The 27,666-nt window shown below is 34.9% G+C and overlaps 1 protein-coding gene across 4 annotated transcripts in view; it reads left to right on the top strand.

Annotated features, from left to right (window-relative positions):
* Nucleotides 1-25,267, top strand: part of TTK (TTK protein kinase) — a 40,013-nt gene extending 14,746 nt beyond the window's left edge. For 2 of the 4 annotated variants that reach the window (XM_023223102.1, XM_023223100.1), the window contains exons 11-22: nt 3,393-3,541; nt 7,439-7,572; nt 8,954-9,080; nt 12,539-12,631; nt 17,517-17,674; nt 17,798-17,949; nt 19,009-19,133; nt 20,432-20,512; nt 22,144-22,320; nt 22,630-22,714; nt 23,039-23,136; nt 24,856-25,267. In XM_023223102.1, coding sequence (XP_023078870.1) covers nt 3,393-3,541; nt 7,439-7,572; nt 8,954-9,080; nt 12,539-12,631; nt 17,517-17,674; nt 17,798-17,949; nt 19,009-19,133; nt 20,432-20,512; nt 22,144-22,320; nt 22,630-22,714; nt 23,039-23,136; nt 24,856-24,939 — 1,463 coding nt within the window. In that variant the 3' untranslated portion in view covers nt 24,940-25,267. Of the gene's footprint in view, nt 1-3,392; nt 3,542-7,435; nt 7,573-8,953; nt 9,081-12,538; nt 12,632-17,516; nt 17,675-17,797; nt 17,950-19,008; nt 19,134-20,431; nt 20,513-22,143; nt 22,321-22,629; nt 22,715-23,038; nt 23,137-24,855 lie in introns of all 4 variants that reach the window. The other 2 variants (XM_023223103.1, XM_023223099.1) reach the window with 1 other exon arrangement.
* The last annotated feature ends 2,399 nt before the right edge of the window (nt 25,268-27,666 follow it).

Below are 27,666 nucleotides of genomic sequence, written 5' to 3'. Positions count from 1 at the left end.
TGTTTTTTTGGTGTGACTGGGTGTTGAATTTTATCAGATGTTTTTTCTGCATCTATTTAGTTAATTATATATTTTCCTTCTCTATTCTGTTATTATGGCAAATTACATTGACTTTCAAATGTTAAGCAAACTTTGCATTTAGGAATAAGCCCAATTTGGATATAATTTTTTATTCCTTTTGTATATCAATTGCTAACATTTTGTTTAGGACTTTTGCATCCATTATAATGAAAGGAATGGAATTGTATATTTATAGAATGTTAAATATATTGTTGAGGCGGTTTTGTTTATAGACCTTTGAGAGAATAAATTACAAACTTGCATAAGGTGAAATTTTTATGTTAAACTAGAGGTCTTGTAACTGACTTAAGTCCAGCTGCTTGCTACTCGGAGTCAAAAAAGACGAGAAATGAGGTGTGATGAAAGGAAGGCAATTTTATTAACCAAATGCTAGCAGTTGGAGAATGCCCAGGCTCTTACCTTCAAAAGACTATTCTGCAATTTCTGAAACATGCTTTCCCATATTATAATTTTTTCTTAATTGGAAATGACCCAGACATCTCATGAGCATCAATTACTTAATTCAGAATAATTTGAAAGTCCACTACAGGCATTTATCTCATTTACATGCCCTGAGCTTTTTCCATTTTTAAAAGTATGTCTAGATTTTTTCTGAAAACTGAGATGTTATACAAAGCTAGTCATTATTTAAAGTTGTTTCCCTGTTAACCGTTTTTAAAGTCTGAGTAACAGGTGAACACTTAAGTAAGAACCTAAGTAAATATATTTTGCCGGCAACTCAGAATATTGAGCTGTTTTCATTGAACTACCAATCTTATTAAATTAGTCTTGTTTGTCAAAAAAATCACACAAAGATTAGTCTGTTTTTGACTGTGTTTTATAGTCTTATAACCGTTATGTTAAACCCTGTCATCTTAATATATAGCCATAGACAAATATAAAACCATTTGGTCAAAATACTTAGATAAAAATATATGCTGATAATTCAGAAGACATTTTATTTTTATTAATAATTTTAAAATCAATTTTATTTACCAAAGATTCATGTGAACTTGAAAAGCATTAGGACTTACTTAATTTATGAGTATTTATTTACTTATAAGCCAATTTGGTAGCATGCTAGATTCAACATATACATGTATGTACATATAGACATGTCTAAACATGTATACATACAGGCATAAAGATCCAATAGCTTTTACCTCAGAATCTAGCCATAAGATAGCAATACAAACTCACCACTTTATATAAGATAGCTGATCCAAATTATTTTTCTGATGAAATTGGAACCTGTTCACATGGCTAAACCTTGTTTGCCTTGATAGGTAATCTAAGGAAAGCTGTCAACCAAAATTTGGGTAAAGCAGTCTCTATGGCAGTTTGGTTTTAAAAACCTCTTTATCCTTTTTTTCCCCTTTTTCTTCAGTTGCAAATGAGTTACTAATGATTCTGTTATAACCGTAACTGGCTGAACTGCATAAGAAAAATAAGAAAACAAACTGTCCAAGTGGTGTTTAAACAGTGAGTTTTATCTCAACTCAAGTAGCATAATAGCACATTCAAAGCAGGCAGAAAAGAAAAGATAAAATAGAGAGCTAGCTTTAGAAGACTGTTTAATTTTATAGTTGCACGTTAACCATTTGAACTCTGAATTTTTCTTACTGTAATTTGCCCATAGTTTTAAAATGTGCACAAAAACGGGCTGTAATATGTAACCAGCTGGAGTCCCAGATAGTCCAGGAAAGAGCTCAGATGCTTTCTCCCCTAACAACACTTGACACAGATACAAGAAATATTCTGGAGTCCAAAAGAGTATGACAAAAATCAGAGGCCAGGTTGTTGGAAAGCATTTCTCCACTAGCGAGGAGAGGAGCAGCCTATCTTGCTGGGTGGGACGGAGACAGTTTCAAAGCACCCTCGGAGAGGGATAATGCTAAACAGAGACACAAACATAGGCAGATCCAATGCAGATGGAGCACTCCACATCCATCCCCAAAAAGGGGAGACTGGAGATAAGTGCTAGGATCTTGTCTCAAACCCAGACAGCATTGCAGAGTGACCTGCATTGGGTCCAGAGGGCAAAGAGGCCCAAATGGCACCACAGATGACCTATACTAGGTCCAACTAGAAAGTGCGGATGGCTAAGACAGAGGATTTCCCAGTACACTCTGGTTGATTTATCCAACCCTTGAATTCCGTTGACTTCCCAGATGCCACTTTCCTTTCCCTAACTGAGCATTACATCAAAGGGAAGGGAAGGAAAAATCCTTGAGACAAGGGTGGTCTCCCTAGCTGCTGGGAATTCCTTAAGGTCCCAACTGCAGGGTCAGCTAGCTACGAGCAGCTGGCGTTTGTAAGTGGCCCCTGCCTTGGCCGGGTAGCCTGAGTGGGTGAGCCTTGGCCTGCTCCCACAGCCAATTGCACCACTTGTTGGAAACCAGGTATACAGGCTGAGCCCCTCAAAACACACTGTTCCTCACCCAAGGCACCACGTTTGTAACTGACTCAAGTCTGGTTATTCACCACACAGAGGCCAAAAACATGAGAAGTGAGATGTGGTGAAAGGAAAGCAGTTTATTAATCAAATGCTTGCAGCTGGGGACTGGCCAGGCTCATGCCCTCAAAAGACCATTTCAACTTTTTGGGCTGAGTGAAGGGGTTTGGGAAAGAAAAGGTGTGGGAGAGATGTGGGAGTGGTGCAGGTCTGAATGTCTTGTTCTGATGGTTATATTGAGTCATCGCCCATCTGGGGGTATGGTTTGTGTCATCCTGACTTCACTGGGTACTGCTAGGCTAACTGTTAGAAACTCCCCCTAAGCAAGAGGGGTCTGCAACTCCATCTCTGCTTGGTTCGTTTCAAAACTGGCCCCTGAAATTTCTAAGCAAATACATAATTAGATAAGTGAACACTGTTCCTGGAAGTGCCTGGTGGGAAAGGGAGAAACTAAGAGTTTCAAAGTATGCTTCGAGGCTGAAAGCAAAAAGGAAAAAAAAAGGTTCTAAAATGCATTTTGAGACTTGGATACTCGGTCCATGAAAAGTGAATTAGCTTCTCTTTTAGTAAGACTTTATAACATCTATATGTTTTTACATTTTTACTTATTTATTGGTAAAGAAGCATTTAAATGTGGCAGGGTCTCTGACAAAGTTCTTAGTAACAATTTAGGAAGATGACTATAGTGCAACTTTGTGAAATTGACTTGCTAAAAGAAAATTGTTAAGTAGCTGGCTTAAAGCTTTTAGTTTCTCTCCCTCCTTGATTGTTTTTAAGAACTAAATACTAATATAGTTGGTAACACGTTCTATTGTTTAGGCTTAGTTTATTATGATCAAATATTCTTGCTTTTTAATGACAACAAATACAATTTCAGAAACTAAAGAGTACCAAGAACCAGAGGTTCCAGAGGGTAACCAGAAACAGTGGCCATCTAAGAGAAAGTCAGCATGTATTAACCAGAATCCTGTTGCATCTTCAAATCAGTGGCAGATTCCAGAATTAGCCCGAAAGGGTAATACAGAGGTAACTTTTCCACTACAGTACAACATTGCTTTTTTGTTCATAATGCATTTCTGAAGTTTGATGATCATATTAAATGTTTTCTTTTATTAAATGTATATGATATTTAGTAGAATAGTTTATTTAAATCATTTATAAAATAGTGTTCAGTAGCAGTCATACATTCAGTAAGTCAGGCTAAATTATTTTCTATCTTCGATAGTGTTTCTAGATTGCCAGTAGACTGATGCTATGGGCCAAATCTAGTTCTTAGCCTGGTTGTGTAAAGATTTATTGGAACACTGACACACTGATTCATTTAATGTCTATGGCTGTTTTTGCATTATAAGAGCAGAGTTGATTAGTTGTATTAGAGACCACCTGGCCTGCAAAGTTTACAGTGTTTACTATCTGGTCCTTTGCAGAAACCTGTGTGCTGATCTCTGAACTAGCACAGTGCTGTCCCAAGCACTTAACAGTTTCCTATGGTCATACTCATTGATAAAAATAGAAAAATATAGCCTAGACAATGTACATGAATTTGTACCATACTGAATGATCATTCCTGGTGGCTTTTCAGAAGGAATGATCAAACAGGATACTAGAGAGGTATAGCTGCAGTCCATGGCCATAGTTTCCTTACCATTTCTTTTCAGTGACTTGTAGTAAATACAGTAAAGGCTTTGTTAATTCAGTGGTTCTCTAACATTTGGTCTTTTATATTCTTAATTATCAATGCTCCTAAAGAGCTTTTGTTTATGTTGATTATATTTACCTCTATTTACTATATTAGGATGTAAAACCAAGAAATTTTAAAAATGTTTGTTAATTAATTAAAAATAAGTAAGGGCCGGCATGGTGGCTCACACCTGTAATCCCAGCACTTTGGGAGGCCAAGGCGGGTGGATCACGAGGTCAGGAGATCAAGATCATCCTGGCTAACATGGTGAAACCCCATATCTACTAAAAATACAAAGAATTAGCCAGGCGTCGTGGTGGGCGCCTGTAGTCCCAACATACTCGGGAGGCTGAGGCAGGAGAATGGCTTGAACCCGGGAGGCAGAGCTTGCAGTGAGCAGAGATCGTGTCACTGCACTCCAGCCTAGGCGACAGAGCAAGACTCCGTCTCAAAAAAAAAAAAAAAAAAATTACTGATAAAGTCGTGTGAATATAAATGCACTATTATGAAAAATAGGTATTTTCTGAAACAAAAGAACTACAGTGAGAAGAGTAGCATTGTTTTACAGTTTTTGCAAATCTAACAGTTGGCTTAACAGAAGACTGGATTCTTATGTCTGCTTTTGCATTCAGTGTATTTCATTATTACATGTCATACAGTCTCTAGAAAACTCCTGTATATATTCATGAGAAAATAAAAGTGAGAAAGGTAAATATTGTCTTAGTAAGATCTCTAAATAGTAGATATAGATAACAAATGCTGGATGATAAGGATCCTGACAGATTGAGTCATAGATTGTATCAAACAAGCATCTCCTCTTTTTTTTCTATTTGAAAACTGTACACTAATAGGATTGTAAGGGAACTGAAAACCGTATGGATCATTAAAGAAATGCAAATCAAAACCATAATTAGATACTACTTCACACCCACTAGGATGGCTTTAATTAAAGAGACAATAACAAGTGTTGGTGAGGATGTGGAGAATTTTAGAACCTTCATATGCTGCTAGTGGAAATGTAAAATGGTGCAGTCACTTTGGATAACAGTCTGGGAGTTCTTCAAAAGGTTAAACATAGCTTTATATGATCCAGTAATTCCACTCCTAGGTTTGTAGTTAAGAGAATTGAAAATATACATCCACACAAATATTTGTACATAAATATTCATAGTAACATTTTCATAATTGCCAAAAAGTGGAAATAACAAAATATCCAACCAATGAATGGATAAACAAAATCTGGTACATCCATACAATGGAATGTTAATCAACAATGAACAGTAATGAAGTACTAGTACCTGTTACAACATAAGTTAACATTTACAATATGCTAAGTGAAAGAAGCTCACCACAAAAGCCCATATATTTAATGATCCCATTTAGATAAAATCGTCAGAATAGGCAAATCCATAGAGGTGGAAAGTAGATTAGTGGTTGCGAGGGGCCGGGAGCAGTGGGGACTGGGGAATGATTACTAACGGGTATGAGGTTTCTTTTTAGAAGATGAAAATATTCTAATATTGGATAGTGGTGATGGTTGCACAGCTGTGAACCATTGCACAACTAAAAACCATTGGATAGTACACATAAAAAGAACGTATAGAATCTAGGCAGTTTCTTGTGGATACTGCTTGTCCAGCAGTCTCTTCAAGGGAGGAATGTTTTTGTCTCACATCTCACTTACCAAATGGCTGTGTGCTCTCTGTTCTGTGTCCAGACCATTTCTTCCTCTTTCTTTTAAAGGTCTGTTCTTTTGATGCTTTTGACTTACTCTGAATCTCTGAAAGTCCTGGTGACTCCCCATCATTCCTTGAAGATATTAGGCTCTGGATCAACCAGATCCCAACAACTGTGACTGTTTTTGTTGGCTTCTACACTCCTGTTTATTACCAGTCCTACAGCTGGCCTTCATTTTTCTAACTTCTTCCTATCTCATGACCATTTCCTTAATTTTACTTTAGCCACCCACTCCTTATATCCTCAATTCTGACCTCTAAAATCGCAAATGCAAACATTCCACTGTATGATCATGATCTTTTTCGTTTTCCTTGTTCATTAATCTTACTACAGCAGTTCCTCAGTAGCATCTTTACCACTAATCCTAAAATATGTGCATGCTTGCACGTGAGCATAGACCCACGAAGTCTTAAATAAGAGGGAAAATTTATCCTGGAAAAAAAATTTCTTGGCCAAGACTGAAATGTAGAAAGTAGGATAGATGTAGCCACTGTAGTTCTCAAGTGCGTAATGAGGACCAGTGTGTTGAAATTATAATAGATAAACCAATTTAATCCAAATTATCTGCAAATATTTTCTAATAACTAAAGCTGTCCCGAAATTGAAGTGAACCTCTGTAGACTAGTGATGCTTAGTTACTAAAAGTATTCAAGCAAAACTTGGTTCTCTATTTAATCGAGATGTGCTACAGCAGGGGTTATAGCAAACTTTCTATAAAGGGGTTATCAGGCTTTGCAGGCTAGAAGGGCTCTGTTGTAGCTTTTCACCTCTGCCATTAGAGCATGAAAATAAAAGCAATAGACAATATGTAAACAAATTGGCATAGCCATGTTCTAATAAAACTTTGTTTACAAAAATAGGCAGGCAGCAGGCCACATTCAGCCTGAGTCTGTAGGCTGTAATTTGCTGATCTCTGCTACAGCGAATGTTCTTTCATCATTGGTGTTTGTACGGGATGAATCCTACAGGTTCTTTTTTTTTTTTTTTTTTTTTTTTTTTTACAACAATGCTTTTGGAAAAAGAATTTCTGCAGGTTCTGTCTCTTACGGCAGACACAATATAGGCATTTGTCATTCCACATTTTGCTAAGTAATTAGTATTCTGCTGCATTTGAGGAGAAGGGAATCGAGTTTTATTGATTAAAGAAAGGCTGATTTTCAGAAACACAGACAACTATTTTAGATTATAAGAATTTAATACCTGTTACAATAGCTCTGATAGAGGAGAATGTTGAATTCTGTTTTAAACAATTTTGTGTGCCTTCCCTGTACTTGCCATCAGTTTGAGCAGAATGTACTAGGCTTAAGAATTTGGAGTAAAATAACTACACTAAAAAAATTATTGAAAGTCTAAAATGTATATGTATATGCCTACCCCTTTTAGTATGTTTTTGTATATCATATGTTATTGTTTTATTTTAAAAGTTATAATATTTGTAAAAACTAGTGAACAGGCAACTAATTTAAAAACTCTAAATCATAGTGTTCCTTATTTTGTTTTAGCAGAAACACACCACTTTTGAGCAACCTGTCTTTTCAGTTTCAAAACAGTCACCGCCAATGTCAGCATCTAAATGGTTTGACCCAAAATCTATTTGTAAGACACCAAGCAGCAATACCTTGGATGATTACATGAGCTGGTAATTACTTTTGGCCCCTTGCTTGATTGGCAGGGTGGTATGATAGAATTAACATGGGCTTCTGGGCCAAATAAATCTGGGATTAAATCCTACTCTTTTACTTTAAAGACTTTCCAACTTCATATTATTTTCTCAGCATCATTGTTTTCATCTATAAAATGGAAAGGGGAAAGTGGTTGCAATAATGCATATCTTTAAGGACTGTTGTGAATGTAGTTTCTGTCATATTGTAATCTGTACCTACAACCTATAAATATTCTAAGGATGTAAAACGTCTTGATAATCATGTATTGCCATACAGATATCTCTCTATTGAGAGAGAGATTTTAAAGGTTAGTATTCTTAGAGTGGATAAAGAGTAGATGAATTTTTTCACGTGAGTGGTGGTAATTGGAAAGTGATAGCTTCTGGAAGAGATTGGTTGCTACAGTTCATGTAGTTCTGGGGATATTCAAGGGTGTAGTACTTGAGTGGATAGGAATGATGGATAAGTGAAGAAGTTCGATGATGAGTGTGCTGACTGACAGGGAACACAAGGGATACTACCAAAAAAAATGAATGACATTTCAAAGAAAGGAAATAAAGGGGTGTGGTACATTACAACCATCAACCAGTGGCTATATCTTTAATGTCTTAGGGGATAGCTTAAATCCATGTCTTTTGCGTTTCATTTTCATAATGTAATCTTGATCTTAATTAGAACTGGCCTTAAGGATTTTATAACCCAGCCTCTTACCTACTTAATATAGTTTTACTATATATTGCCTCGTTTTATTATATGTAGAATATTTTAAAGAATGATTGCTAACTAAAATAGCAATAATAGATATTTCTTGTGACATTAAGTTAATTATTGTTAACAAATATTTGTGGAGCTCTTTCGTGCCAAGCATTGTTCTAGATGTTGAGGATATATTAATAGCAAACAAGGCAAACAAAGCACAAATGTATGCTGGACAGATTTAAGCTCAAAGGCCAAACTCCTCTGATGTAACTGGCTTTCTGATGTTTGTAGCAAGCCATTATAGAACATTACTGTTTAAAAAAACACTCAAAATCTGTGACCGGCCATAAACTGACGTTTGCTAAATTCGTATAAAATAACTAACTACTTTGTGTTTTAAATGCCATCTTTTTTATTTTACAGACAAAGATTTCTTGTCTGCATACAAATATTTATTTTCAGAAAGAATTCCCCAAAATTAAATATCTGGTGGTGGCATATCTGGAATAAATGTCAGCTATATCATGTAAACTGACTTGGGTTCTATTTGATGTAGCACTTTTAAGTTTATATCAGCCTTTTAAAATACTTGAAAACAATCAGAATCTTACTTATTAAATTGTATTGTTTTAAATAAAAAATATATATATTTCCTAGTTTTAGAACTCCAGTTGTAAAGAATGACTTTCCACCTGCTTGTCAGTTGTCAACACCTTATGGCCAACCTGCCTGTTTCCAGCAGCAACAGCACCAAATACCTGCTACTCCACTTCAAAATTTACAGGTTCGATAAGCTTTATATATGATGGTATATGTTAAGATACAGTCAGTTTTACAGCTTTTATTTTTATAGCATCTAGTTATCAGGAAAGGTCTTAAGAACTTGGCCATTCTTATTTTCACTAGACAAAACTTTCCTGCTGTCCTGATAAGAGTGTACCTTGTGGCTTTGAGAGGTTCATTATTGAAGAAGCTGATGAAGTTACTCTTATTAACTACGCCAAAGGATCCAGTTTGAATAGCTGGATAAAATTTCTCTTACGATCAAGGCTACCTTTTATTTTTTATTTTTATTTATTTGTTTTTTTCGAGACAGAGTCTTGCTCTGTTGCCCAGGCTAGAGTGCAGTGGCACGATCTCGCCTCACTACAACCTCTGCTTCCCAGGTTCAAACGATTCACGTGCCTTAGCCTCCTGAGTAGCTGAGATTACAGGCACGCATCACCACACCTGGCTAATTTTTGTATTTTTGTTAGAGACAGGGTTTCACCATGTTGCTCAGGCTGGTCTCGAACTCCTGACCTCAAGCCCGTCTCAGCCTCCCAAAGTTCTGGGATTACAGGCATGAGCCACTGCGCCTGGCCGAGGTTACTTTTTGTTGTGTTTTGTCAGCTGCTAGTGAGCAGCTTCATTTTGTTTGTTAGTATACAATTCATTTGGAAATGTAAATTTTCAAAAATATCAGAATAGCAATATGAGGTACTGCTAGAATGTATTATACTAATAACTGTAAATTAAGAGGAAAGATTTTTTTGCTGATGAGGCAAAAGTTGGTTTCTAATAACTGTCCTAGAGGCAGCTTAATACTGTTAGAAAACGTGGGCCTTGGAGACACTGGGCATGAATCTTGGCCTCACTACTTACAATCTGTGTGATCTTTTGCAAGTTACCTAAACTTTCTGTGCCCATTTCATCATCTATAAAATTAATAAAGCTAACTATCTCCTAGGATGGTTATGAAGATTAAATTAGTTAATATATATGTAACTCCTAATACAGAGCATGACACTTAGTAAATCAGAAATATTAGCAGCAATTGTTATTTAAATAAAACAATAAAAAAACCCATGAGTAACTAACTATAAAAATCAACTAATAAAAAAATTTTTAGTTGACAGAATAAGAACAATGGTTATCAGGGAAGGGAAAAGGAGAAATGGGGAGTTACTGTTTAATGGGTATAGAGTTTCAGTGATGATATTTGCACCACCATCCATCTCCAGAACTTTTTCATCATCACATACTGAATGTACTTAATGCACTGAGTTGTACCTAAAAATGTTTAAAGTGGTAAATTTTGCGTTATGTATAATTTGCGCAATTTGAAAGAATAATGGATAAAACAATGAACTGACAGTCGATACTAACTAGAAAGAGGTGATAGTGTTTTGAGGATTGAAACAATATAATAAATTACAAAGGAAAAAGAAAAATGATCAAGTTTGTTCATGCATTGATTCAAAACACATTTATTTAGCTATTACTGTCTGGCCCTGTTTGAGTTGCAATCCAGAAGACAAGTCACAGATGACAAGTGAAGGGGCTTGGTGGAGCCTTCTGGAAGAGGCCAGTGTCAGGAGAGGACTGAAACGAGGCCACAGTGTGGCTAGAGCTCAGGAAGGGGAAGGGGTGAGTCCCAAGGTTTGCTGGGCCCTTAAGTTTTATCCTAAAAGGGTGGAAAGCTTTGGAAGAGGTTGAAGCAGGGAAGTGAAATGATCCGATTTGCATTTTGGAAACTCTAACCACAGTGAGTAGGGCAGACTAAGGGGGATGTGGAATGTCCTGTGTAGGAAACTGGAGTTCACATTAGTGTTGAATCACAAATAAGAGTTATTTTATTCTAAAAGTTGTCAGCAGCCATGGGGAAAGGACATTGAACTGCTTTCTTCCCTCAGCAATGTTCACAGTTTTAAATATGAAAGGAAGAAGAGAGAGGAGGCACAAAAGGAAGGAGTGGGGAAACGATGAAATTACAACACACAAATGTTTAGAAGCCCAATACTTTGTTACAGGAAATATGTATGGACTCAACAATGTATCTCAATCCTATAGGTGAAAAAATTACAATACTAACTTTTTATTTAAATAGGAGATTACATGAGAGATTCTACCATTTGGAACCTAAAGCAGGCCTTAGTTAAATTGAGGTTTATTCAGACCTTGTTTCAACTTGGTTAATCAGCTAATCAGGAGCTCTTTTTGTTTCAACTTCTTTATCAGCTCAGAATAAGTCCTCTCAGCACTCCATCTGTTCAAAGCATTTATAGGTACACAGAGAGATCCTCCAGTATAAGGGAAGGGATGATGGGGTAGGTTGCGTAGTACATCACCTGAAAGTTTGCTGAGGAAGATGCTGAGGTTCTGAAAAATTAAGTAACTTTTGAACATCACTCGGCACAAAGTGTGGGGCTGTATTAATTAGTTCTCACACTGCTATAAAGAAATGTCTGAGAGTAATTTATAAAGAAAAGAGGTTGAGCTGGCTAATGGTTCCACAGGCTGTACAGTAGGCATGATGCTGGCAATCTGCTTGGATTCTGGGGAGGCCTCAGGAAACTTTCAATCGTGGCAGAAGGTGAAAGGGAGCAAATGTCACATGGCTGGAACAGGAGGGAGAGAGAGAGTTGTGGGGAGGTGCCACATACTTTTAAACCACCAGATCTCTTGAGAACTCTCAGAGAAGCACTGAGGGGGAAATCTACCCCCATGATTCAGTCACCTCTCACCAGGCGCCAACTCCAACATTGGGAATTACAATTTGACATGAAATTTGACAGATCCAAACCATGTTAGGAACATTGCTGAAATTTGCATTTGTCTCATTGACTCTGGAGCTCTTAGCACCTTAGCACATTGCTTCCTTTATAATATAACGCTAAATGAGAAAGAAGAATACATATATAGCCAGATGGTAGTGGCATGCCTGTAATCCCAGCTACTCGGGAGGCTGAGGCAGGAGAATCGCTTGATCCTGGGAGGCAGAGGGTGCGGTGAGCTGAGATCATGCCACTGCAGTCCAGTCTGGGAAACAGAATGAGACCCTGTCTCAAAAAAAAAAAAAAAAAAAAAATACAGATATAATTATGTGTGTGTATGTGTACATATGTAAATAAAGAGGTATAAGGAAAAAGAAAAGAAAAATGAAAAATATAATTTTATATTTTAGTTTTTTTTTTTTAAGCTTATAAGTTTGCAGATTGCATATTAAGTGGTTTTTTCCTCCTCGAAATTTGTTTTTAAGTCAAAACCAGTTAAAGGGGGAGATCTTAGAAGTTTGTCTGCATTATTTTTTAAGGTTTTTTTTAATTTGATTAAGTAGAGCAAGTACTTTTAAAAATATTGTAACATTTCTAATTAAGATTTAAGATAATTTCAAAATGGGGAGCAGTTGACTGCACCAAATGTAAGTTAGTTTCTTAGGCATATTGATTGAACTTTTATTTATATATTTTACTTATTTAGGTTTTAGCATCATCTTCAGCAAATGAGTGCATTTCGGTTAAAGGAAGAATTTATTCCATATTAAAGCAGATAGGAAGTGGAGGTTCAAGCAAGGTAAGTATCTTAAAATATTTAAGAAATAAAAATATTTTAAACTTTCTATTTTTTTGTCTTTTTACCTGTGAGGGCTGCTTTTCCTTAACTTCTAGGGGCCATGTTGCCCTTGAGCCAAAAAGCCATCTTAACACCTGCCCTTCTCTTCCCACTGCCTCACATGTGACATATCTTCTTTAGATTTCTTATTCCCAGTCTCCTGCCTTTCCTTTCAATGTCCTATGCTTCTAAACTTCTTCTTTAATAACAAAAACATTGACATGGGGTAGTGAATGACCACTATGTATTATCACAAAAGAATCAGAAATTTCTGAGTCAGAATGTGATGTAAATTGCTAATATGTTTAGAATCATTCAGCAAGGATTTTTGCTGATGGATTTTGTTTTGTTTTGAGTTATTCACTTCAGAAACACAATTCAGTAACAAGTGAATTTCTGGAATTAGATTATTTTCTAAACTTACCTGAGTTCTAAATTTATATCATTTTACATCTCTAGATTGAAGGCATCTTAAGCATTATCTAAATTTACCATCTTTAATTGTCATTGAATTAAATCTACTTCTGTTAGATTTTTGCCTTCATCACTCACCAAAATAACTGTAATCAAGACCACTAATGACCTTCATTTTTTTTGCCAAATCTGATTCTTAGCTTAGATTTTGGATTACTTAGCATTTGGGACAACTGATTTTTTTTTTCTCAATCAAGGTTTTTTCCACACTTGGTTTGTATTTTTCTCTTCTCAAACTGGCCATACCTATTGTCTTCCTCATGTTCCTGATTTCAGTGAAGCAGTGCTCCAGGGCTTAGTCCTCAACCCTCTTTCATCTTTTTCTTAAACTCATTCTGTTGGTGTTCTCTTTTAGTCTTGTGGTTTCAAATACCATGTATATGCCGACAATTCTCCAACTTGTATTTCCAGCTCATACCTCTCCTTTGAATTGCAGACTTGTATATTCAACTTGACTATTCAACGTCGCTTCTTAGTGTCTACCAGGCATTTAAAACAATATGTCCAAACACAACTCTTGCTCCATAGCTTTTCCCATTTCAGTACATGGCAGCTTCATTCTTCCAATTGATTGACCAAAAAATTGGTGCCTCTTACTCTCATACACACATCTAGCCAGTCAGCAAATCTTGTTGGTTCTACTTCAGAGTATCTCCAGAATCTGTTTCTCATCATCTCCAGCATTATTGTTTTGGTCAAGGCAACTTTTGTATTTTCACCTAAATTACTTTAATAGCCTCCTAAAGGATTTCATTGACTCAGTCCTTGCCCTCCTGGTCTATTTTTTAAAATTGTATATTGATAAATTATAGTTGTATATTTTTATGGGGTACAGGGTGGTATTAGCTTTTTAAATACAATGTGAAATGATTAAGCAAATTAACATCTATTACTGCAATTTTTTTGTGTGATGAGAACATTAGCAGTTGACTCTGCAATATTGAAATGTATAATATCCAATTATTATTTTCAGCATGCTATGCTAATCATCTAAAAAAAAATCAAACTTGTATCTCCTATTTGAGCCTTTGTATCCCTTCACCAACATCTCCCCATTTCCCTCAACCTCCAGCCTTTGGTAACCACTATTGTCAAAGGTGGTATGAGCTCTTCTCTATGAGTTTAATTGTTTTAGATTTCGCATATAAGTGAGAACATGAGGTATTTGTCTTTCTGTGTTAGCTTATTTCAGTTCCTCCTGGCCTATTTTAACATAACATCCTGTTTTCCTCTAGATATCATCATGTGTCTTCTGAGTTAGGCCTTCCTTGCCCACACTCTAAAACTGCAACTACCACCTTTCAATCACCAGTGTTCTCCATTCCCCGCCTGGTTTGTTTTTCTGTGTAGCTTACCTTCTAACACATTCTGTAATTTACTTACTTGATTTGTTGTTTGTGTCCCCCTGCACTTGAATGTGAGCTCTATGAAGATAGTGATGTTTTTCTGATTTGCTCAGTGATACTAGCCCCAGTATCCAGAACAGTACTTAGAACAGAGAGGGATTGAATTTATTAGTTGAATGAGTAAACTGTCTGTCCTCAGCTCTTTTGCTATTGTAAGTTGTTAAGGATGACACATTAAACAAAAACTGTTGGACTCATTTTAAGTTTTACTGTAATTTCCTAATCTCACAATAATTAGACTTGCATAAGGCTGTCTTATTAACTTATTAAAAATAAGGACGGCTGGGTGCGGTGGCTCACACCTGTAATCCCAGCACTTTGGGAGGCTGAGGTGGGCGGATCACCAGGTCAGGAGATCAAGACCATCCTGGCTAATAGGGTGAAACCCCGTCTCTACTAAAAATACAAAAAAATTAGCTGGGTGTAGTGGCGGGTGCCTATAGTCCCAGCCACTTCGGAGACCGAGGCAGGAGAATGGCATGAACCTGGGAGGCAGAGCTTGCAGTGAGCTGAGATCGTGCCACTGTACTCCAGCCTGGGCGACAGAGCGAGATTCCGTCTCAAAAAAAAAAAAATAATAATAAGGTATGTGCATTCCCATGTGTATCAACTCTTCAATAAATATTGATTCCATTATACATTTCCTTTTATCAGTCTATTTGAATTACCTAATTTAGTTCCTTTCATAAAAATTACTTGGTTAATATTTATTATTTATTTGTTATTTGGCTATATTTCAGTAGTATCAAGGTACTGACACTTAATAGAGATATTTATTTAGTGGTATGTTTTCAGAGAATGTAGAGTAGTCTTAATGGCATTTTAACATTTTTTTCCTTGGAGTATAATGAAGGTGTAAGCTTAAGTAAAGGGCCAAGTGATAAAGCAATGGCCGGCCCATATTTTCTGAATTCAACTAAATTATCATTTAAGTTAATTATGATTGAGTTGAAAAAAATCAAACGCCTCAAAGAAAGTAACATGCTTTATGAAACTAATACCATTTATGCTTTGCCTGTTTCAGAGTTTAGGCAGTGACCAACTTTTAAGGAGGCTATTGAGAGTATCTAGAACAGTCGTGGGGTAATGAGAATGGTCAAGACACTGGTAACTTCCCATAAAACTAACAAATCATAATTCTGACACTATCTTTATGAAATTGAAATAAGGCTTACCTAAACCAGATTGCAAGAGTTTTGCCAGAACAGGGACAGTGGGGGCAATAATAAACTCATTCATGCAAAAAGTTAATTTAAAAGTTTTCATTTGTTTACTTAATTTTAAGATCTTATTACATAAATAGCTTTAGTATCCTGTACTTTTTTTTTCTGATATGTGCGAAAACTTTAGCATGTTTTAAAATGTCCACTTTATTCTGTCCTGAATGTCTTCAGTGATGGTAGCTAACATTTGCTTCACTCCAGACACACTGCAGAACACACCGCAGACATCAGTCATCTGAGTCATCCTTCCAATCCTGTGCCATAGGTACTACTAACAGCATTTGATTTTTGAGAGACTAAGGAACTTGCCCAGTTACGTTGCTGATAAAGATGGAGCTGGAGCTCACGTACAGTTATTTCTTTCTAGTCTTTCCTAAGTTTTATATCCTATATTTTCTAATCTTTAAATTTTATTTTTATGATACAAAGCTATTTCATTGTACAATATACTACCAGAACATACAAATAAGGTATTAGCCATCAGATTCAGGGTCATGGGTTAATGAGGCTATTTACCTTTTACAAAATGGCTTTATGCTGCTATTTTTAAATCCCTATCTGTTTTATTGTTATTTTCTTATCCCTCTTATGCCCCATCCCCCTCTAATTTGCTGTGTATCCAACTAAAACCAGTAATACTTCATTCGTGTCTCATACTTAAAACTTAAATGCAAGCTATACCTGAGGGGCCTGATAAATTCTCCTTGTTAGTGCAGTTTTAGCACATCAACCTCATAAACACTTGGACTCTTTTCTTATTCCTTCCCAGTATCTGCTGGGCAATCAAGGTTAAATGAATTTTTACTTAAATATGTCAAAAGGGGTAAATGAATATAATTTTTCTTATATACACAGGCATTTTGTATTTGAATTGAGTTTTAAAAGCACCATCCTTGTTGCATGTTTGTGGAAAATTAGCTACATTTGCATTGTTTTCTATTTTTAAAAATGTTATGTGTCCTATAAATGTTACTTAGGAATTGACCATCCTTTATAGCCAGAGCAATTATACTTTGATCTCAGAGATCCTGACAACATATAAGAACATCTTGTTCCTGCCAGCTTTACTTTGAAATTCAGACCTACTCTACTATTCACAGCTGGATATACTGATAGCTTATGATTAGTATATATTTTTTAATATTTTCTATCACATGAATGAAATTGCTAAGTCCTGGCACTATGGAGAAAAACAACATCTGTGAATTGAATTGACTCTATATCATAGCCTTTAGTCATCCTTAACTTTTTTTTTTTCCCCCTTGAGACAGTGTCTCACTATCTTGCTGAGGCTGGACTCAAACTCCTGGGCTCAAGCAATTGTCCCACCTCAGCTTTCTGAGTAGTTGGGATTAAAGGAGCACACGACTGCACCAGGCTTATCCTTAACATTTTGGAATGTCTTTTTCTTTATACTGTTTCCCTGGTTAGGGCATCCAACAGATTGTTATATATATGAAATTTAAACTTTTCTTACATGTTGATATAGAAACTTTAGATTTATACCTTTAAATTATTGAATGCCCATCATCATAGGTCATTGGGAATGGATTGTTACTCTGCGATTCGAATTATTTAATTATTTGTCTTCCTTCTACACTCAAAATAGGCCTGAAACTTTTCGTTGTTCATGTCAATATTTCCTTTAGAATTTTCTCAACCTAAAATTCTAATACGTTTAGAATCATTGTGTGATAGTGTACAAATAGTACATTCTAAACTTCTCTTTGTTCTACTGTGTAGGTATTTCAGGTGCTGAATGAAAAGAAACAGATATATGCTATAAAATATGTGAACTTAGAAGAAGCAGATAACCAAACTCTTGATAGTTACCGGAACGAAATAGCTTATTTGAATAAACTACAACAACACAGTGATAAGATCATCCGACTTTATGATTAGTAAGAATCCTTTTTAAATTTAAAAAGAAAACTTTTTGCCATAGTTCTTCAGGTAAATCTTTAGTAAACTTTGATATAACCTAGCCATTTATTGTTTTGTTGTTTTTATTTGTTTAATTGCAGTGAAATCACGGACCAGTACATCTACATGGTAATGGAGTGTGGAAATATTGATCTTAATAGTTGGCTTAAAAAGAAAAAATCCATTGATCCATGGGAACGCAAGAGTTACTGGAAAAATATGTTAGAGGCAGTTCACACAATCCATCAACATGGTATTTAGTGGTTTTTTTATATTTGTAAGGTTAAAATATTTGTTAATAGTATCATCTTAGAGAAATAGACTTATAATTTTAAGACATTGGTTGTTGGTATCTTTAACTAGATGAACTAAATAATTAGAAGTTTATTTAAAGATAAAGGAACAAACCCATTTCTTAAAACACTGTTAACCCAAAGGATATAAGACATGAACTCAAGTTCCCACATCTGTAATACAAAATGTATTTTTCTCAGTATTAACATAGTCTGTCATCCTTATCTCCACATACTTGGATTATAGCAGGTCTAAGACTTTGGGGTTCAGGCATCCTAAAAAATATGAGATATTTACTTTACTCATTCTCCTAATCATTTTGTGTTGTATGCCCTATGTGAGAGTTGTTTTCTTTTTGTTTGTTTTTTACTGTTAGACCTACCTTCTGGGTTGGTTTTTACTTGTCCTTGGTTCTTTTTAGGGTTTTTCTCTGCCTTTACCTTATCCTATTTATTTTTTTGTTCTTAATACTGTTATCTTAGTTAATTGTAATTTATCTCCTCCTTATATCCATCTTTCTATAAGTTAAAAGATAATTCACCAGTGATCAAGCTCAGGGCTACGGGGTAGAGATGTCGGGAGCATTAGGGTCTTACTGTCTGGCAGTGTAATTGATGATGCTCTCTAGTGGGCAGCGAATCACAGTGGGTAAGAGCATAGATTCTGAAGCCAGACTGTCTGGCTTCAACTCATGGCACTGTCACTTAGGCCGTGTGACCTTGTACGAGTTACTTAAACTCTCATTGCCTTAGCTTCCTTGCCTTACAATGGGGATGATGATAATACTTCAGCATTGTTGTGAAGATTAAATGATTCAGTACTGTATAAACAACGAACTTAGAACAGTGCCTGGCACATATCAAGTGCTATGTAAATGTTTGCAGAATATATAAAAAAATTAATATCAAATTGGATTCACTAATTGAAGGAATAAATACAGCTTGACCTGTAGACTGAATTTTTTGGTCCTTAGGATGTTTTGCATTGTTTAATATTATAGTGGATTTTTATTTTAAAGGCATTGTTCACAGTGATCTTAAACCAGCTAACTTTCTGATAGTTGATGGAATGCTAAAGCTAATCGATTTTGGGATCGCAAACCAAATGCAACCAGATACAACAAGTATTATTAAAGATTCTCAGGTAAGACTTTTAATGTTGGTTATCTCACAGTAGAGTTCTTTTTTCACCTGTGAAGTATTATGTTGCAAATGAGTATTATATTTTTAATCATCTCTAAAGGATTTGAAGTCTTTTAATAAGAATGGGTTTAAAAATATAAACCATGATCATTATAATTTAGAAAGTCAAGATCAAATGGTAATATCCCCAGCAATTTTGAATGGTTTTACTATAGCTGAAGTAGAGAAACAGTAATATCTTCCTTGGAAATCACTTGGTCATGATAAAAAATTGACCTGAAAATTTGGCTCAGAGTTTCCTTGTAGCAAAGAGAGAGTTGCAGTTGTATGTTTTTCATTGTCTGTGAGGTAAGATTATTTTTACTCTTCTAGAGAAGCAAACCTTTTCCTATCACTGAAATTGGAAAAAAAAATTCTTAAATGGGCCTTCATATTGTAAATGCTATAAGTATTATAAGCAACATTTTATAATAGATATTGCAACAGCAAACTTAATGAAGTTGTTCTATAAAAACTAAAGCAATGGCACCAATGTATATCTAAAAGATATTCTTGCTTGGAGCCAAGATGATATGTTCTGTGTTTACAGATTTTTGATGTGAGTTCACCTTAATCCCAGGAATAAAATAGACTCTGTTAGGAGGAATAGATGGACAACATGCCCTATTTGAGAGTCATGTCTCTTTATATCAAAAGTATGGCAGAACAATGAGTTGTAAATCAGCTTGACAGTATCTTCCATGTCAAGGCCCTAAAGTACATATAGTCTGTGTTTAAAGCAAACCATTTATTTTAGAAGAAAATGAGGCTGTTGTAAGGTTGGCATATCGTGCTGTAGAAACTGAGAGGACTACTGTGGGACAAAGCTAGATGGTCTTTTTGTTTATATATTGGTTGGCTTATTTTAAAAAATATGTATTTTTAAAGTTGAATATGTTACAACACAGAAACGAATGGTACGTCCCTCAATGGCCTCAATGTTTATGGCCATTAATAGGATTTTAGCCTGGACAGTTTTTAGGGCAGACTTTACTAGTTGCCCACTATAATCACAGATAAAAGCACAGCATTCTGAAAGGAGTCACTTTGCTGATTATGAACCCAACTCATTTTGCTGCAGTTGGGAAGAAATTTGATATGTATATCTTAACATTGTCAGCAGTTATTTGAAGTTTGCAAGGATATCGTTGAAATCTATAATTACCCAAGTTTCCAAGGATCTGGCATTTGTATTTTTAAGAATCTAAAGCAGAATGAAATATTTTCATTGATTTGTGTTTTCTCTGACTTGGCATGTAGGTTGGCACAGTTAATTATATGCCACCAGAAGCAATCAAAGATATGTCTTCCTCCAGAGAGAATGGGAAGTCTAAGTCAAAGGTACTGAAAAGATTATTTACATCGCAATTATCTGGCAACAGTAGGGAATGCACTGTTTTCTGAATAAACTTACCAGATAACAATTTCTTTAAGTTCTACAACTTTTTAGGCCATTACAGAGACATTGCTGGTTTTTTTCGTTTCCAATTCTTATTATTTTTCATCACTTATTCGTTTGCGAATTCTACATTTCCAAGAACAGCTGGAGAATGTAATTGTTTTCTGGCCTGCCACTGGCTACTTTTCCACTGACTTTATCTCACTACCTCGATGAGTTTGTGTTAGCCTCTTAGGTGCCCTTTGTCAGGGGCTCCTTTTGCCTACTGTGATGCCTTGGGCTCCCAGGCTAACCCTTCTTTCTCTACATCAGTGTAACCAAGTGGGTGCAAGCACACATTGTCCCAGGGACCTGCATTCATTCAAGCCATAGATCTGCCTCTCTAAATTGTGCCTATAGACAGTGCCTATTATAAAATAAATTGAAGATTAATTGGGAAAGAATATATAAAGTACTTAGTACATTTATCCAGCTCAGAATCATTTCTTGATAAATGTGTTTTTTTGTTTTGTTTTGTTTTGTTTTGTTTTACTAAATTGTATTTTCCTCCTTAGAAAATCTGGCTTGTGTTTTTCAACTAACTGGCATAAACTTTTGCAAAATGTTTTCATAAAAATCTTTTTATATTTGTTTAGCCTCCACTCTTCTTCTAAAACTTAAATTTCTTGTGTTTTTATTAGACTTTCTGTGGTTTTGTTCATCTTAAACAAGCAGTTCCTGACTTCATTTATCAATTCTATTTTCATTTGCTTTGCAACATCAGTAATTACGATAACCAGAAACTTTTCTCTATGATTAACCATATTTATGGTTTATCATTTAATGCCCGTGACAGTGTACTTTTATAATGTCTATACCAGAGGTGAGGAAACAGACACATAGCATTACCCGTTAGTAACACATCCTCAAGATATGTTAAAGGTAATATTAATTTCATATAACTAATTATTTACGTGAAATAGCTGAAATGATTGGAATTGTGTAACTGGCTTAAGATATAACTGATCTATTCAAAAGAATTGCTAACTGAATTAGTTTTTTACTTTGAAGATGTTTTAAAGCTTGTAAATTCTTGGGGATTTTGGACACACAAGCTCAGCATAGTTCTATAATATATGTGTTTGGGTTTAAAGTTGTATTATTTATTTATTATTTCCAATGGTCTTGTCTGAAGAGTTGTATAATTTAAACAACCTTTACAACTGTATACATACTTTGAACTTATGTAAAAATTTATAATCCAATAATTCTGGGGAAAACAAGTGAACTTAAAACTTATAGTTACATTTTTTAGTTTATATTTTCACAAGTTGGAAAGAATTTAATATTTTGTCTTAATTGAAATATTTTAGTTACGAGGTTATAGAAGGATTTAAAGTAAAGCTCATATCTTCTGATGGAATAACCAACTGAAATGAAAACTAGAAAAAGATGTTTTGTCATGTTACCATAATGTAGTACACATTCATTGAGATTTAATTATGATTTTAAATATATATATTTAATATATATGTTTTTACATTTTACATGAAAATAACAGCAACTTTTTTGTGTTTGTTTGTTTGTTTCTTAGATAAGCCCCAAAAGTGATGTTTGGTCCTTAGGATGTATTTTGTACTATATGACTTATGGGAAAACACCATTTCAGCATATAATTAATCAGATTTCTAAGTTGCATGCCATAATTGATCCTAATCATGAAATTGAATTTCCTGATATTCCAGAGAAAGATCTTCAGGATGTGTTAAAGGTAATATTAATATCATGTAACTAATTATTTACTTAAATGCTGAAATAATTGGAATTGTGTAACTGGCTTAGATATAACTGTTCAAAAGAATTGCTAACTGAATTAGTTTTTTACTTTGAAGATGTTTTAAAGCTTGTAAATACTTGGGGATTTTGCAAAAGTGCCTTGGGAGAAATAATCTTATCATTACTTGAGTGGGATATCTAAAAAGCAACTTTTATAATGTAATGTAATCTGGAAAAATACTTTATCAATATCATATATGAAAACCTGCTTTGTTTCTCTTTAAAATAATCTTTGTTTTAATAGTGTTGTTTAAAAAGGGACCCAAAACAGAGGATATCCATTCCTGAGCTCCTGGCTCATCCATACGTTCAAATTCAAACTCATCCAGGTACTACTTCTTTAAAAATGTGTCTGTTACTAGATCGGTAATATAAATAGTCTTTTACCTATTAATATAACAAAGACAGAATCTAAATTGACTACCCTTTGTCAGCTTGCCTTTTTGCTTAAGGAAGTTCCGTTACTATAAATAGTAAAGTAAATAAACTTTTTTTTCTTTACTTATGGTATTTATTTTTACTTATTCCAGATAAGGGGTTAAAATCAGTGATAAATTACAAGAATATCACTTGTGCTGTTAAACAAAATGTGTATTTATAATGGACTTATATTTTTCTTATTGGTACTAGTGTATTATTGATTTATTTTATAGGTAACCAAATGGCCAAGGGAACCACTGAAGAAATGAAATATGTTCTGGGCCAACTTGTTGGTCTGAATTCTCCTAACTCCATTTTGAAAGCTGCTAAAGTAAGTATGTCTATTCTTTACATTAATTTTAACTGTTTTATGTAGTGAATTCGACACTTAAGGAAACAGGTAGTCTGAAGAAAAGTTGGTCCAATCATCAGATCAGTTATGAAACATGTTTCTACATTTAGATACTTAACATGTACCTTTTGACAAATACAGATTTACTTGATTTATATTCTTCTGCATATAGTACAGTTCAAAGTAGATCATCACATAAGGTGCATTCAGAAGATTGCTGTCAGGTATCAACTGGAATACATTTAATATAGGAATATAATGTGTCTTTTAACTCAGCACCATTATTAACACAGCTTTTGAATTTATTCCTTTTAGCCAGTATTTTCCTTAGAGACATTACATCTCATGGCTTTTTTGAAGCTGTATACAGCAGTCAACACAATTCTCAAAGCACAAGTCTCAAGCTGTTTAGCTTCCCAATGTCCATTTATATCTATACCATGATTTTTCAAGCACCTAGTTATTGCTAGAACCCCATGAATGCTTATTGACCAATTGGTTTAGCCAACAAGCAGTTACTAATTACATATTTCAGTTACACAATTATCATAAAATTATGGGAACTTAAACTATCAATACTCGTAGCTCTTTGGATACGTATAAAGTCCATCTAAGTTGCCAAGAACTTGAGTACATTTCTGAAGGAATTTACTATACATTCACTATATTTGCATTTATATGATATGAGGTAATTGTTTTCTTAAATTTTCTCAAATGCTAATGGCTAAATCAATGGATTTAGTAATTAAAAGTGGACCGAATATGTTTTGTAATTGCTCTGTATTTTTTTTTTTTTTTTTTTTTTGAGACAGAGTCTCGCTCTGTCACCCAGGCTGGAGTGCAGTGGCCGGATCTCAGCTCACTGCAAGCTGCGCCTCCCGGGTTTACGCCATTCTCCTGCCTCAGCCGCCCGAGTAGCTGAGACTACAGGCGCCCGCCACCACGCCCGGCTAGTTTTTTGTCTTTTTTAGTAGAGACGGGGTTTCACCAGGTTAGCCAGGATGGTCTCGATCTCCTGACCTCGTGATCTGCCCGTCTCGGCCTCCCAAAGTGCTGGGATTACAGGCTTGAGCCACCGCGCCTGGCTGCTCTGTATTTTGTATCTCCATGTTTTAAATTTATACTAATACATTGTTCAAAGCCTCTTACAGCTATAATTGAAGTGGATTAGTTACTTTTATCACTGAGGTTGTATGTTCCTTGAGGGCAAAGATGTCTGCCATCTTCATAAGTTAAATGTTAGCTGAGTCTTAAATAATTTTTAAATACATGGATTTTAATATATATCTAATTATTGTATTTATATAATAATTTGTAATGTCTTCTATTTATTAGTTAAAATATCATCTGTATAAAGTTTCCTAATAAATACATTTTATATAGGAATTTACCTAAGACTGGCTTTATTTAAGAAAAAATAAAGAGATAAAGCCTTGAAGGCTCATATGTATATTTATTAGTAGCTCTGTTACATTTGTCTCATAGAAAGATTGAGTTACATCTCATGATAGGTAATGCTTAAGACCAAGCTTGGTGTTTAAAATTCTTTATTATCTCTATTAGCTTATAAAATAATTTCCCAACTGTAAGAGCAAGAGAGAAATAAATGTATTATATTTAGAATACATCAAAATACATCTAATGTGACAGTACATTGAACTAAAAAATTACCAAACAGATTTGTGTTTTTAATTTCAGACTTTATATGAACACTATAGTGGTGGTGAAAGTCATAATTCTTCATCATCCAAGACTTTTGGAAAAAAAAGGGAAAAAAAATGATTTGCAGTTACTCGTAAATTGTCACATACCACCTATAAAATATATTGGACTGTAATACTCTTGACTCCCTGTGGAAATCTACATTTGAAGACAACATCACTCTTAAGTGTTATCAGCAAAAAAAATTCAGTAGATTATCTTTAAAAGAAAACTGTAAAAATAGCAACCACTTATGGCACTGTATATATTGTAGACTTGTTCTCTCTGTTTTATGCTCTTATGTAATCTATTTGACATCATTTCACTCTTGAAATAGTGGGTGGATAGCAAGTATATTCTAAAAAACTTTGTAAATAAAGTTTTGTGGCATAAAATGACACTAACATTTCAAAGTTGTAAGATTGTTTTCTTTAAGCAAATGTATTGTTGGCATGGCAGCAAAATTCTTAATTAGTAAAAAGTAGATTAGGGAAGATGTGAGACTAGAGCTTAGTAAATGAACTTCGAAAAGCAAATCCTGAAGTGTTTGAATTCCAAAATAGACTTCTTAATTATTTCTGGCACTGATAACAACAGTCTATAATTTTAGGAATGAACTTGGCTCTTTCAGATATTCTTCATAACATCTGCTATTTTTGGTATTTAGAATATCATGCTGGATTCTGTGTTGTAAGCTGTATAGGGCATGCCCTCACTGTATGACTTGCTAGGTAATGGATAATTATAAATGTGGCCCCAGAGTCTCTTGACTGATTCTAATACCTTAAAGTATCCTCACATAGCATCCTTTTCTCAATTTTTTAAAAAAAGATTTTAAGAGACTTTATTTTTTATAGCAGTTTTAAGTTCACCTCAAAATTGAGCAGAATGTATAGAGAGTTCCCAGGTATCCTCTCCCCACCCCACCCCCACACATGTGATAACCTCCCTTGCTATCAGCATCCACCATATCAGCATTCCGCACCACAGTGGTACATTTATCACAGTCTGTAAACCTACTTTAACATATTATCACCCAAAGTCTATAGTTTATATTGGGGTTCACTCTTGATATTGTATATTCTTTGAGTTTTGACAAATATATAATGACATTTATCTACCATTGTAACATCATACAGAATACTTTCACTGTCTTGAAAATCCTCTGTTCTTTGTCCCTTCATCCTTCCCTCTCCCCTAATGCCTGGGAACCACTGATCTTTTTACGATCTCTATAGTTTTGCTTTTCCAGAATGTGACTGTCACATAAGTGGAATCATACAGTCTATAGCCTCTTCAGATTGGCTTCTTTCACTTAGTAACATGTCTTTTTATGGCTTGCTAGCTTATATCTTTTTAGCACTGGTTAATATTCTATTGTCCGGATGTTCCACAGCTTATCTCTTTATCTGCTCAAAGATACCATGATTGCTTCCAAATTTGGGGAATTGTGAATAAAGTTGCTATGTGAAAGTTTTTGTCTGGACCTAATTTTTTAGCTCTTTTGGCTAAATACTCTTTTGGGACCAAGGAGTTTGATTGCTAAATTCTATGTTAAGAGTGTTTAGTTGTGTAAGAAAGCTCCAAACTGTCTTCCAAAGTGGCTGTACTGTTTTGCATTTTCACCAGCAGTGCTTGAGAGTTCCTGTGGCTCCATATCCTTTCCAGCATTTGATGTCTGTGTTTTGGATATGGAGCATTCTAATGGGTTGGTAGGGATATCTCATTTTAATTTGCATCTCCCTAATGACATGATGTTGAGCATCTCTTTATATGCTCATTTGCTATCTGTATATCTTCTTTTGCCCATTTTTAAATTGGTTTATTTTCTTATTAAGGTTTAAGAGTTTTGTGTATTTTGAATAACAGTCCTTTATCAGATGTCTTTTGCACATATTTTCTCCCACTTGTGGCATTTCTTCTCATTCTCTTCTTTCCCAAATTTGTAACTGTGGTTATTAGTTTTCACGGTTACTGGTTTTAAGTTAATGTAGTGTAATAGAGAAGTAGTAGGCTTAAACAGGAATTCTGCAAACCACACTCATAGAGAAAACATGGTAAAAATTCACCCTGGAAGTCAGGTATTTGTCTACATGTGTTCACTGAGAATACTGTTTATTTTTTTCTTCTTAGAATTATTTTGAAATTTACTGTGTATATAACAATTTTTTTTAATACTTGTCATGTTTAGAGTTAGAAATTCTATTATGGGGAAGAGCATCATTTTGTCTTTTGCTTTAGTGGGTTCTTGATGAAAGTGTCTTGTTTGTTACAATTACTAACCTATAGTCAGAATCAGTTAATGTTTTGAAAAAACATTTTTAGGAAAGTATTGGCTATATTTTGCCCTTTGAGCTTTCATATCAATTTTTATCAGTTCATTAAATTCCACACACAACATAATCACAACATGATTATGTTGTGTGTGGAATATTATCTTTCTCTTTGTGCTAGTCATGTTACTTGGGGGAAAAAAAGCAAGCATATGAGGTTTCCTATAATGGCATCTTCCAAAGATGGATTTCCAAATGCGGAGAAGATTTTTGCTTGCTTATACCAGATCCCAGAGGCTTACCTAGGGCTAGAGTATTCCAAATTCAAAGCTTGAGGTTCTCAGAACCACCCAGGTGATACAAAATCACGTTAAAATCCACTTAAAAAGAAAAGAAAAGAAAAGCGCACGCGCGCGCGCACACACACACACAGACACACACACACACACACCCACACACACACACCCCCACTTGCTTTATTTCTAGAGGACACTTGTCCAGGGAGGTCAGCCCTTCTGGTTCCAACTTAAAGCGA

This window comes from Piliocolobus tephrosceles, chromosome 5, assembly GCF_002776525.5.
Source record: "Piliocolobus tephrosceles isolate RC106 chromosome 5, ASM277652v3, whole genome shotgun sequence".
In the NCBI taxonomy this organism is placed as follows: Eukaryota; Metazoa; Chordata; class Mammalia; order Primates; family Cercopithecidae; genus Piliocolobus; species Piliocolobus tephrosceles.
The sequence above is the reverse complement of the archived record's forward strand: the minus strand, read 5'-3'. Positions and strand labels throughout refer to the sequence as shown.